Raw genomic sequence first — 13,647 nt, forward strand, 5'->3', positions numbered from 1 at the left:
CTTTCCCATTTTTCGTCTACCTTCCTGTGATAACCAGTGGAAACGACACCCTCTGGAGGAACTCCGGGCCAAATTTCCAGCTACACATTCTCAGAGTGGTAAGCGCCTTCGTCCCTCTCCCTGCATCTCTCAGGCCTGCACAGAGCTCTTGCTCTGTTGCTTGCAAAACCCAATACTCACACACCCAAACCTTAGCCGAAAGTTTAAATGAGAATCTTGAACATGGACCACTCCTAAGGCCTGGAGCGGAGGGAGAGATCCGTCCCACTACCATCCTGCAGATCTCTCCAAAACTAACAGCCTGCCATTAGGTTTCCTTAAATCTTACTTGGTCCAATAGTTTGATCAAATCCACACTCTCTTTTATTTTGCATTGTAACCACAGCTGTAATTACAATGCTCTCAAGCGAGTTCAGTATGCTTCTATGCACATTCTGGGGGACACATAATGATCCTCATAAATGATTCCTCTCACTGCCCTACAACATTGATATATTACATTCAAGAGAAATATGTCATCTTCTACAGATATAGTTACCAGATCGATAGCTGATCGCTATTTTATTGGAATGATGGAACTTAAAGAGGACCTTTCTCTAGATCATATGTGTCCAGTTTTGGCTCTTATTTTATTCCCACTAGTCCGCTAAGTACGGTGTTTTTTTTTTTCATACATCTGCCATATGGTTTCAAAGATATGGTCTTTTTCATTTACTTCTAATTTTTATGTTCTAAGGGGGCGTGGATCACAGGGTAATAATGCAGACACATCCCCAGAGACTCCTACGAGCATCGCCTCCTTGGTAAAGACCCTTAAAAATACTACTCACTAAAAAGGTCCATATCTCTGGAACCGTATGATGGAACTTAAAATTCCAAAAACAGGTTACTCTTGGGAGCGGCGGGAATATAATAAGAACAAAAACTGGGCTCTTTTGACCTGGTGACAGATCCTCTTTAAATCACAAAACTTCAAATAATAAAAAGACCTGAAAATCGTCAAGTTTAAAAATCTCCCTTTTTCAAAACGGCCTAATCAGCATTAATGTAATTCAGAGAGTTGCTCATGTCGGCAGTGTGAGTAATTTGGTGAAAGCACATGGCTGCCAACGGGGAATTTACCGTACATTTCTGGCTTCAATGCAGAACTTTCAATAAATTATCAACTGTTCTACAACAGTCTGCATTACGCTATTGCAGTTCTAAGGAGGACAGTATTGTCGAAGGAACTCGTATTATAAGACGGTACATTTCTTGCCCTGCGTCTCCTAATAAACAAACGTATCATTTCCGTCAGATACAGACAGAAGACCTTGAGATATGTTATTACAGCAGGAACCGTTGGCGCCATCAAACACGAAGAGGTGAAGAATCTGCATCCTTCCACTCCAACAGCCAAATCATTGAAGCCAATGTTGTTTTCCAAGAATATATTTGAATCCAGGTTTACCTTAGGTCCATCATAATTTGGGCATGTACTAAGTTGATATAAGCCATTTGGATAACATCTGACATACTTATCCTCCCCAGTTTGTTACTTCCTGGTCCAAAGAGACTGACAAAGGGGCTGTCTGGCCCACAGGAAGTTGGGAGTTCCAGAGGATGAGGCAGGGGTACAAAAGTTCAGCCAAGCACTGTAATTTAGACATCGGCAGGCCAACAAGGAAACAATAGTTTGGAAAAGGGAGGAATGCCATGTTTGTAAAAAATGTGAAAAGAATGGAATTTTGAGAGTTTTTTTCTTCTAAATCCTATGATTTTACTATTCTGCATATCATGTCCCGCACAATTGAGGGGATTTCTAATCAGTAAGTGTTTTAAATATAAATTGAATTGTTAGTTATATAACTTAATATTTTAGTTTACATAGGTCACGTGCCCTCATCGTTGGATAGCTGCTTGATTCCGGGTCTCTGCTACTTCACTTCCAAACCAGTATTCGAAACAGCCACACAGGACATAATTTCCTGTACCGGCACATGACCAGAGTACTGTGTGAAGGGGGCTGGCTGACTGATTTTTTTCAATGGCAAAGTCAGCCTCCTTCCCTGTATAATGTTCATCTGTGACAATGAAGGAGGCTGGCTCTGTTTTGATCATGCGCCGACATACAAAAAAAATATCAACCTCAGGCGTGGGTGAAACGTGCAGAAGTGGTGACATGTTTCTATTATACTTTTCCTCTGATTGTTCCATTCTTGGTTTTGGCTTACAAACATTGATGTAAAATACTGACCAAATACTGAACATGTGAACATGGCCTCAGACTCAGACTAAAACATTGATGACCCGTCCTTAATCAGGAAATCAGAACGAGGGGGCTGAGGAGCTCCAGCTGTTTTGTCCCAACCTTTTCAGTGTTTATCCATGCACAGAACTCAGTCCGGCTCCATTGAGCTTCATGGATCTGACCTTAAACAACCAACGTTGGTAGCCTATCCTATCCAAAATAACTCGTTACAGTTTCGGGCATTTTATAGTACATTATTTTCACAATTTTTGCATAAAAATTAATTAAAAATTCAAATTAGTCAAAATATAACTGAACCTGAAATCACAATAAAATGTCCTTAGAACTACTTTATATTGACTGGTTCCATCAGTTTATTTAGCTCAATCAATCTGGCTCTTGAAGGAGGGTCAACGACTAGTTATTCAGTGATATAGCAATCCTCTGAGTTTTTGCAAAACCAACTGAACAATAATGGTGGTCACAGGGGTGGACCAAGAGGTACCAGCTCCAAAACAGCAAGGAGCTTCAGTCTTAGAAGAACTACTGGACTGCAAAGGGCTCATATATTGTTCTGCACAGAGGCCCTTTTCTGTCTTTGTCTGCCCCGGGGTGGTCATATACAAGGGTAGTACTAAGGCAGACCACCCTGTTGTTATGGTGCCCTTGGTGAGAGGGGGCAGAGATATGTCCCATCCTCCTTACTAAAAGGTTGTGAGAACACACTCTCCAAAAAAAGCTGAGTTTTGACAATTGGACAGAGCGTCATGAAACAAAATGGAGGAGGAAACAAGCACCAGACTCTTTTGTCCTGAGTAGAAAAAACAGCCCATTGATGTGAGGCCCATTTTGATTGTTGCCATTGGGACCCCTCTCTCCTATGTCACACCCCTGCTTTTTTTGGGAACACTATGGCTCTATTCATTCTGCATTGGGTTGCCATATCTGGCCTACAGACAAGGAATGAAGTGGTGATAGGATGGGATTAACCTCTTAGGAATCCATATTTCCAAGTGACTCTAACATTTTTTTTAACAAAATGAAGACCAAGAATATAAAAAATAACACAAGAGGCTGAGATGTACCTGAAATAAATATATAGATACCAGATGGGTTCGTGGATGAGGTAAAGTATTCATAGTGACAGGTGTAGAAGCCGGTGTCGCTGAGCTGAGCTTTGTGCAGTGTTACGTTCCTGCTGCAGGCCATCTTGGGGCTTCCTTGGCATGAATTATCGCTTATATGGAACCTTTTACTTTCTTTCCTGGAAGCAGCTGGGAATTTCCAGAAAACCGTTTGATCACCTCTGTAAAAACAAAAGATACGACAGACGGTTAAGAAAAAAAAAACAAATAAGCATTTCATTTTAGAAAAAAAAAAATTTTTTTGTGAACCTGAAGGACGACGTGACAAAAAAATCGGCTGTGATTATTACCGCAACTCACCGGCCACCTCAATGGCAAAGAAATAAGCAAGTGACTTTATAAAACTTGCAAATATTCCGACATGATTGGGTGTTTGCAATATTTTTTCAACAGGGAAGTCAATCATGAGGCATTGTGGTAATGTCAGATTTTCACTATAAATCTTGGTGCAACTCCTTGACGCCGAACCGTGGTGGCATAATGGATGTTTCCGTGGGACAATAGTCTATGGAAAACCTTACCCGTAAACCAATCACAGAACCGGTCTTACCTGCATGCAAGATGTAATGGCTGGCCGACTCGTACTACTAACTCTTTTCCCTTTATATTTAAAACAGGCGCTTTTAACTTGGAGCCAGAACTGTGACCTGCAAGATAAAGGACGTAATACTGAGAAAAGGATTTATTAGGAGCAAAGTATTAAATATAAGATTGCAGCAAATATGGTCAACGTTTTAAATTCAGAAGATCACGAAGAAGGTGCTGGTTCTGAAGTCCGGATCTGATTTGACTGTGAGTGAGTGGTTTCCATATTTCCGCATCATTGACCCAAACCAAAATCAATGGCGTCATTTACCGTAAGCCTATGAGCCTATTCGGTTGGGGTAAGGAGATCAATGGTGGATCTGGACATTGTAGTTTGTACTTGGACCGTGAATGTTGGAAGTGTGAAACCATCTGGTAATCCCTAACTAAATTGAAAATTTTAAGTGCTACCATCACTATACAGACATTTCAACATTTCATAGTGACACTACTACATCAACTAACCCACCATAGAAAAAAGCCTTAAAACTCTTGGTTCAGCTTAATTATTACCATCAGTTTAGTGGCATTGGAAGAATAAAGTACAAAATAGAAAAGGAAGAAATCCAAACTCAAGCTCTTCAGTTAAAAACATTAATTTATGGATAAAAAAGTTGCAATTCCCAGACCAGGATAATGTCCCAATGTCTTTCCAGACAACAGTCTTTAGTCATTGGTGTATCTTTTCCTTTTCTACATTCTTCCATGGGGCACTACAAACTTCCGTGCTTCAGACCTTCTTTCAGGTGAGCTAACTTTTAAATTTTTTGCTGCCAAAGTAGGTTTAGAAAACGTTTTATCCCAGTGCAGAGAGTCATGATTCCTAAGTAGAGATGAGCGAACCCGAACTTAAAAATTCGGGGTTCGTACCGCACACTTATTAGTCTCCGGGGCTAAACGCCAAAAACGGACTTCTTCCAGAAGTATGTTGCAATGTTCAGAGTTCCAAGGAAAGTCGAGAGAGAGGGTTTTCCAGACCAAAAGTTCGGGTCCCCATTGTTTTCAATAGGGTTTGGGGTTATGGTTCAAGTTCGGGCGCAATTCTGGTTCCCGAACCAAACTTTGAAATAATCCCTAATCATAAGTGTATCGTATGAAACAATAATGAACAGTATTGAACCAAGTCCTAGTGAGTTTTTATAATTTCCACTGTAAATTGCAGTTTCTGCTGATTGATCTAACTACAACATTTTAACACATAACATTTCTCTATATTGCATTACTGCTCTTGTATTGATCCTGAATTATGTATATTATAGATCATTCCTGTCGAGAGCTGCACTCACTTTTCCTCAGGTCGCTCATGTTGCTTGCTCAGTGTGTTTATGGAGATTGCAAGTCACTGGTAAAGTTTTGGAGGGGACATATGTTTCACTACACTTAATGGCGTCAGTGATATAAAACCCAGAGTATTTCCTCCAGCACACTAAGTGCAGTGAGGGGTTAAGCTAATTTGCATAATGGGCTGGCTTTTATGTGGACATCCATAGAGTGGGTGGGAGGATGTCCACCTTATCTCCATCCCAAGTGTGTTCTGGGGCTAAAGTAGCTGGCCTCCAAAGTCAGCAGTGTTCAGTGTCTGAAGAGGGACACTCCAGGAAAGTGTTTGTGCCTGTGTTAAAGGACCTGAACCGTGGACATTGCTGACCCTGAGCGGGCTGATCCCTGCTAGAACGACTGTGTTTTGTTTTGCTGTTTTGCCCAGAGGGCCATGTTTACTTTTTTCCAGCTTGGTTTATGCTGCACTTAATAAACTAAGGACATTCTTAAAGAGATAGTGTTCCGTTTCTACCTCTGTATCTAGCCGAGTGAGCTTATCTACAACAATAGCTAAAGAAAAAATGACACGCCAAACTATTGATAAGTTTGATGACTAGAGTTGAGCGACTTTAGTCGGATCGGGTTTCATGAAACAAAATTTGTTTCAGATGAAACTGGAAATAAAAGTCGGCATTGAGTGAATGAATGTCACTCGCTCAATGCCGACTTTTATTTCCCATTGACTTGCATTGGGGTTGGGTTTCGGACGAAACTCCGACTTCTTTTGCCCTAGTCAGACCAGTTTCATCTGAAACAAATTTTGTTTCATGAAACCCGATCCGACTAAAGTCGCTCAACTCTATTGATGACTGTTACCATCAGCAGTCCCAATATTGTAAACTCAGTTTTGGATTAGATAAAGACCTGTAACACAGTATTAGGACAAGATGAGTAATGTTACTCATTACTAATACAGACCTTCTCTCTGTCAAACTTTGACTTCACAAGTCACAACACCATCCCAACACCATATACTTTTGGTTGTAGTACAATTCTCACGAGTATGTCACGTTCTCCTGGGGGATCTATGTATTGTGAATAGCAGATCTTCCATTTAGCCTGTGTGTTTGTGTCCCTTATTAAATAGATTTGGTTCATTTTGGTGCTGAAGACGCTTTCTATGCTGGTCAGAAACATGCAGCTCCATTTCAGCTGCTTCTGATCTGGTCATTACCTCTACCTATAAAACCTGGCAAGACCTTCTTTTTCTTGCCAGTGAAAGCTTTGCCTCCTAGCTCCTTGGAGACGCTGTGCTGAATTGGAGATTGTTGTTGCTATTGAGATACTTGCGTGCTGTTTTGGGGTGTATGCTTTCCTTATTGTCCTCACTGTCCTATTTCCATTTGGTTGGTACATTCCTATCCTTCCCCATTTACCTCTCAACTTTTGGTGAGTGTTTTGTATGTTAGTTGATTTTTGTTATCCCTGTTTGTCTTATGTGTTTATACACTAGCATTTCTGTCCCAGGCCTCAAGGAAGAGAGGGAGGGGAGAGCTTAGGGAACAACAGGAGAATGAGTAAGGCTGGTGGCCCAAACCTCCTCACCTTTAGAGGTGTCTTCGAGAGCAGGGATAGTTAAGGTCCCAGTCCCAGGGATAGTTCATGGCCCCTTTCCCTAATCACAAACAGTCACTTCGCAATAATTCTTTACTAGATAATCACACAGTTGTTATAGAAGTTCTATAAGAAAACCACATCAAAATTAGCGTTAAGATGACCATACACAAGAGATGACGGTCAGGTGAAGCTGCTGATTTAGGTGTATAGGGGCACCCTGACTATCCCCTGCAGCAACTCATAGGAGAGAGAAGGAAAGAGCAGATTAAGTGCAACGTTTCCGATCCTTTTGTTCTCAAGGTGGCACAGAAATATGCATAAGACTGGAAAATGATTTATAAGGCATTTTCCTTATGAATGAATTAAAACATCGTGTGCCTAATCCATTTCTCTGTAGTAATCAGAAGTTGAAACAGATGGACTTGGCCCACCAAGATCTTGCTGTATATTTACCTAGAGTGTCCCTAGTATGGGAATAAATTCTATACGTACCGATATCATCAGAGGGTGAAGCTTCATTAGGGGCACAGGGAAAATTACTGTCTCACAAGGCCCAAAGCCTCTCCATGAAGTGGCATAGCATAGTTTGCTAGTGCCTATGGCAAGGCAAGTATTGCCTCCCCATACAGGGTGGTCAACTTGACTTTTTATTTTTTCTGGACAGCTTATAAAAAAAATCACAGACAGACAATATGTTTTACGTACACATTGGAAAACCATAATAAATCATTATGATTATAAATGATCCATGTCCACAGCCAATAATTCTGACATGAAGACATCAGTTTCATCCACTGTTAACTGTAAAATGATGATGATTATCTTCAAAATAATTTGTAGACATTTTTTTCAGCTTAAAAAAAAATCATCAACATTTTAATTTTTTTTTACGAACCGGGCAAAAATGTGCCCTATTCTTACGGATGGTCCTAGAATTTCTGAATGGTTGGCAATCCTGCCTGTCCCCATAACCCAGTAACCCACTTTTGAGTGGTGGAGCTGCTCTCATACATCTAAATCAGACTGTATTTGCATAATTTTAACGCTGATACAGTTCAAAGTAGCGATTGCTCAGAGATCAGGGCACCTTAGCCAGTAGCCTGTGGCATGTGCAAGGCCCTGGATCTTCTTTCTTAGGCTATGTGCACACGGTGCGGATTTTGCTGCGTTTCCGCAGCGGTTTTGGCCATGCGGAAGCGCAGCAGTTCCGCAGACCAAGTACAGTACAATGAAACCCTATGGGTTTTCAAAAACGCTGTGCTGACGGTGCGGTTTTTTCCGCGCGGTTTTGCTGCGGTTTACAAACCGCAGCATGTCAATTGTTTGGGCGGTTTCCGCAGCGGTTTCACAACTTTAACATAGTAGAGGTGTGAAACCACAGGGCAAAACCGCAGACCAAACCGCAGGTTACTTTACCTGCGGTTTTACCTGCGGTTCCGCGAGGAAAAAACCGCAGGTGAATCTGCAGCGTGTGCACATAGCCTTAGGGCCCCGTCACACATAGCGATCTCCCCTGCCGGTATCACTGATCGCTGTAGGAAACCGCTGGACATTTCTTTTGTCGCTGGCCAGCATGCATCGCTGCGTGTGACAGGCGGGAGACAAGCGATCTGCTGGTAACTAACGTACACATCGGGTATCTAAGTGACGCACGTCCCTTGGATACCCGATGTGTACCTTAGTTACCAGCTCCCTGCATCAGCGCGCTGGTAACTAACGTGCACAGCGACGCCGGGCGCTGGGCGTCGCTGTGCTGATCGCTGGTGAAGCTGTCTGTTTGACAGCTCACCAGCGATCATGTAGCGACTCACCAGCAATCCTGACACGTTGATATCGTTGTCGGAATCGCTGGTGAGTCGCTATGTGTGACTCCAGCTTTAGTGTCGCAAAATTTCAAGAAAAAAGAAGCAAAGGAAATAAACACAGTAGAACTTTACTTTTTTTTTACTTTCAAAATTTTGAGCCCCTAATAGTGATGAGCGAACGTGCTCGGAAAACGTGTTATCTGTGCATGCTTGGGTGTTATCCAAGTATCTTCGGCGTGCTTGTATAATATTTTCGAGACCCTGTGGTTGCATGGTTCGTGGCTGTTGGACAGCCACAACACATGCGGGGGATTCTTTAACAAACAGGTAATCCCGGCATGTGTCTAACAGCCATGAATCATGCACCTGTGGGGACTTGAACATATTATTCGAGCACACACAAGATACTCAGATAACACCCAAGCATGCTCGGACAACTCGTTATCCGAGCATGCTCGCTCATTACTAGTCCCTAAGGATTTTGCACCCAGGGCGAGCACCATTGTGCCCTCCAATCCTACGCCATGGCCTCCATTACAATAGGAGATATCATAAATGGCACCCGGATAGTGGGGTCTGTTACAAATTTTGACTAGTACGCTTGAAGCAACAAGTTACGTAGCTGACTGGTGAAGCTTTTTAAAAGGCAAAATAAATGTACGATGACATAATATGGCATGATCCCAATATGACGTAACTTCTGCTGCCATATTCCTAGTCAGAAACGTGACCCCGAACTCTCATATAAACAGAGATCTAACGCTGCGTTGTACACTGGAGCCGCGTCCTTCATGCAGTCTGCGGATTGTAGCTTGCGGGATCCTGACGTTACATATACAGTGTTCCAGAAGACAGATGAGAACGGTTCCTGCAGCGTGTCCATCCATGGCGCACGTTACCACTCCACATAATTGGCCATTAGGAAAGAGATTAGCAGGGAATCTGGGTAGCGTGTGATGCCGGCTTGTCAAGATCAAAGCAGCCAAAAAATCCTAATACTAAATGAAAACAGCACTGGTGGATTTGCTGAGCTTCGCTCACATGAATGAGATGTTCAGGGAACATCTGGAGCCCCGAACCGTGCTGAAAACCCCGGGAACTCACAGCAGTCACAAGGTGCACAGCGTAAATGTGACTGTGGCTTCTACAAAGTACCCTATTGGGTCAGCCGCATTCAGGACATACGGCGTAGGCTGCTTTTATACAGAGCACATGCACAATTATTCCCTACACGGATGGATTCCTGCACTCATACACTGTGGCAAACCCCCATGACAAAAGTGAGATTTCTGCATGTTATGCATTTTGCAAGCAAATGATGGCACATTGTAGAAAGTTCTACTCTATGAGATGTATTAGGCATGTACCTGGACCTGGCTTCTGGACATAACAATGGATTCTCAGACACAACAAGCATAGATTTTGAGAAAAAGTAGGGATATCCAGCTGTTTTTTGTATTTAAAAAAACTCAAAATATTTTTATAAATGGAAATCAATAGAAAAATAAATGTGAGTGATTTTCCTACATGTTTTGGACTGAATCTCAGTCCTTACGCATTGATCCATGAGTAAGGACTGAGAGCAGGGCCGGACTGGCCATCTGGCAATTCTGGCAAATGCCAGAAGGGCCTGTCTGGTCGTGGGCTGCCTTGTCTGCTACATTGTTAACAGAATCAGTGTTCTCAAGACACCCATAATGTTGAGAGTTTTGATGAAGCACAAAGTTGCTGACTCCGTCACTTACCCTTGTGTCATGATCCATGCTGGATCATGACAGATAAAAGCACTAGTAACCTTTTTTTTCCTCACTGTGTGGTTTTAGTTCTAGTTTTGCCCCCGGTGGCCGTTAGGGTCATTGCACTTGATGTTTTCTTTGCTTTGCCTTTTGCCCCCGGTGGTCACTGGGGTTATAGCAGTTTTTGGCCCCTGATCATTTGACCATTCCCTTTTCCTATATGGGGTCACATGGTCTATGAGCAGGTGTTGGTGATAGCGTCTTTTTCGGATTCCAACCACGGTGAAGGGAGCAGCTGGCTAAGGTGTGAAGCCACTGCAGAAACCTGGTGAACTTAGCAGCAGGCTTGAAGGTTGGAGCCACTGCTGAAACTGGTGTTGAACTCTGGCTGACCGGTGTCCGCAGCAGAGTGAGATGGTGAAGGTGGCAGCTGGCACTGAGGTGTCGAGCCACTGCAAAAACTTAATCCGGTGATGCACTCTGCTGCCTGGTGCTGCAGCAGAGCAAGATAAGTCTTTTTGGTGTTTCCCCTGTTTGTATTTTTCCCTGGTGTGTATTAGAACAGTGGTGGGGCCAGTGCCTGCACCACCCAGCTCCCTAGCAAGGGATAGGTGTAGGGTGTGCTAGTGTGACAGGTATCCTGATCGGCGCCCGGTGCGGAACCGGCCTAGGGATCGTTAGGAGTGGAGGGACACTGACTCAGGGGAGTGCAGGAGGTCTCCACGTCCCCATTCCCTATCGCAGGGCCCACCGTTGTCACTGTTGCCCCTTTCCCCGTGTCTTGCTGTTTCAGTTACCGGCCTGCGGGTCATGTCACACAGGACAGTTACACGTGCCTTGTCTTGTTGTTTCAGTTACCGATCTGCGGGTCGTGTCACACAAGACGGGTCCATGTGACACCTAGTAGGCCACGGGTATTGTTAGAAATATTGGTCTTGTAGTAAATATTGCTCTCTATCCAGTGTAATATTAGTTATATATCCAATGGTGCTTGGGGATAGTGACAGCATGGGCCTGTGTGATTTCAAATGCCAAGGCTGAATTTCAGTCCCAGTCCGTACCTGACTGAGAGTCAGTCCAAGACATGTAGGAAAAGAAAGAGCTCACATTATTATTTTCTATAATACTGTGAATGTACCATTTTTACTCAATTCAACTAAAACATTTTTATTTTATTTTTAACCAAAAAAAATCTGGATATCCTGACCTTTTCCTATTGCTACCCTACCACCGAGCAGGAGAGGTTTTTCAACCGAGCTGAGGATTTTCTGGCGACTTCAACAAGGGTGAGCTGGATCACATTCTCTTATTTATAGGTCTTGAGAAGCAATCTATTAGAACTTGTGGAATTTGGAGAAAATATTTGCAGAAATCCACATATAAAACCCACACCTAAGAGCAGCGATTCCTTTATTGTGATGATCAGTCACAATGGGCTTGCACCGATCAAACAAAACAACCTTTCTTAAGGGGGTTCTCCTGGAATTTAATATCAATGACCTATACTGATAACAGGTCATCAATATTAGATTAGTGAGGGTCCGACTCCTGGTACCACTACAGATGAGCTGATTGAAGGGGCCACGGCAGAAGTGGCACAGTGCCAATGTATGGCAATGCGGAGTTGCCATGAATGATACTGCAAGCTCTCTCCTAGATGCAGCACCATTCACTGCTATGAATGATGGATGGAGAAATTATGTTCTCCGTCTTCTCCACACCTGTGATACGATTCTCTTATGCGTGAGGATCGCATCACGCTAAGGTGATGCTCGGATCAAACATAGTTTAATTCCAATGACATTAGCATAATTGGCCCAAGATAATCGCCGGCTGTTTGACCCCGGCCTTACAGTCTCTGAAAGCTACCTGAAGTATGAACCATTTTCCAAAAGAGCAGATAGTAGAAGCATTAGTAGCACTCAGTCTAAATGATCTACTATAAACAGTAACATACCAAGAAAAGATGTCACAAAGGGCCAAAACATGGAAACCAATGTCCAAGGCGCAAATCTCAAACTGATGTGTCCTAACCATCTTGTAAGGATATGCGCACATGACGTCTTTCAGACACCAGTGTACTCGCTGAGTTTTGCAAGCAGAAAATGCTTAAGGAAAATGTCCCCATTGTTTTTCCTGAAGTATATTTTTTGGCTTCTTCTTGGTCTTTTCTTAAGGAGTTTTTTTTCCTTCTTGCATGTACAAAATAGCGGAAGCCGCCTAAAGAATGGTTAGGTCACTCCATTCAACCACTTTGTGGCTTTTGCAAGTCGTTTTTACATCTAAAGAGAAAATGACTATTCTCTTTACTGTTTCTTTAGCGCTTTTTCAGGAGGGTTACGCCTGAAAAAGACGTCGTGCGCACAAACTCCCGATAAGACCATGAGAAAGTGTTCAGGAATCTGTTTACTGCTGATAAAGTTCTGTCATTAATTACATGCAGGACTGACACCGAGGATCTCACAAACAGCAGAGGATGTTTAATTACAAGAGCAAAGAATTAGCTCATCTCACAACCATGAAATGATCTGGTGTAAATGGTCCACGCTAAGCTAACCCAGGTCAGAGGTGAACTCTACACTGAAGCAGGGTTAGCCAATTAGGACACAAACAATTTCTCCCTATAAAAGCAGAAACCTCTAATTGCTTGTTTACACATATCTGAAATATTTAAAGGGGTTGTCCAGCCTTGGAGTACAAGCCTGCAGTCAATCTTTGTGAGACTTGTGAATCCTCGCAGCTTTCACACTGTGCGCTGTGAGGATTGTCTGGTGCCAGCAGTGGACAGTCATGTGACTACAAGTGTGCCATTTGCATTGAGCCAGGTCGCACACGTCTAGCTGGCACTTGACCAGATATATGCAATTCACTCCTGGCATCGACGCGGTGGAGTGCACATACTCACATGACATCCAAATCACAGTGGCTAATGTAGAAGTGTGTGCATGTCAAGCTGTGCCCATGTAAACTGTGTACATGTGAAGCTGTGCCCATGTAGGGAAGTGTGTGCATGTCAAGCTGTGCCCATGTAGAAGTGTGTGCATGTCAAGCTGTGCCCATGTAGAAGTGTGTGCATGTCAAGCTGTGCCCATGTAGAAGTGTGTGCATGTCAAGCTGTGCCCATGTAAACAGTGTACATGTGAAGCTGTGCACATGTAGGGAAGTGGACTGGACAGCGGGTACCTGCATGCCGGGTCCGGAATTGAAGAGGCTGCGTCTCCTGTCCCTGGGAGGAAGCAGGAGAGAGAAGGAGCTTCCTGGAGTGACAG

At 43.2% G+C, this 13,647-nt stretch overlaps 1 protein-coding gene across 1 annotated transcript in view; it reads right to left on the reverse strand.

Annotated features, from left to right (window-relative positions):
- Positions 1-13,647, reverse strand: part of FLT1 (fms related receptor tyrosine kinase 1) — a 66,648-nt gene that overhangs the window by 37,382 nt on the left and 15,619 nt on the right. The window contains exons 2-3 of the mRNA XM_073583148.1: positions 3,926-4,022; positions 3,316-3,536 (exon numbers count right to left, since the gene is read on the reverse strand). Coding sequence (XP_073439249.1) covers positions 3,316-3,536; positions 3,926-4,022 — 318 coding nt within the window. The remainder of the gene's footprint in view (positions 1-3,315; positions 3,537-3,925; positions 4,023-13,647) is intronic.

Source organism: Dendrobates tinctorius, unplaced genomic scaffold (assembly GCF_039654945.1).
Source record: "Dendrobates tinctorius isolate UK_male_01 unplaced genomic scaffold, ASM3965494v1 ptg000075l, whole genome shotgun sequence".
NCBI lineage: Eukaryota > Metazoa > Chordata > Amphibia > Anura > Dendrobatidae > Dendrobates > Dendrobates tinctorius.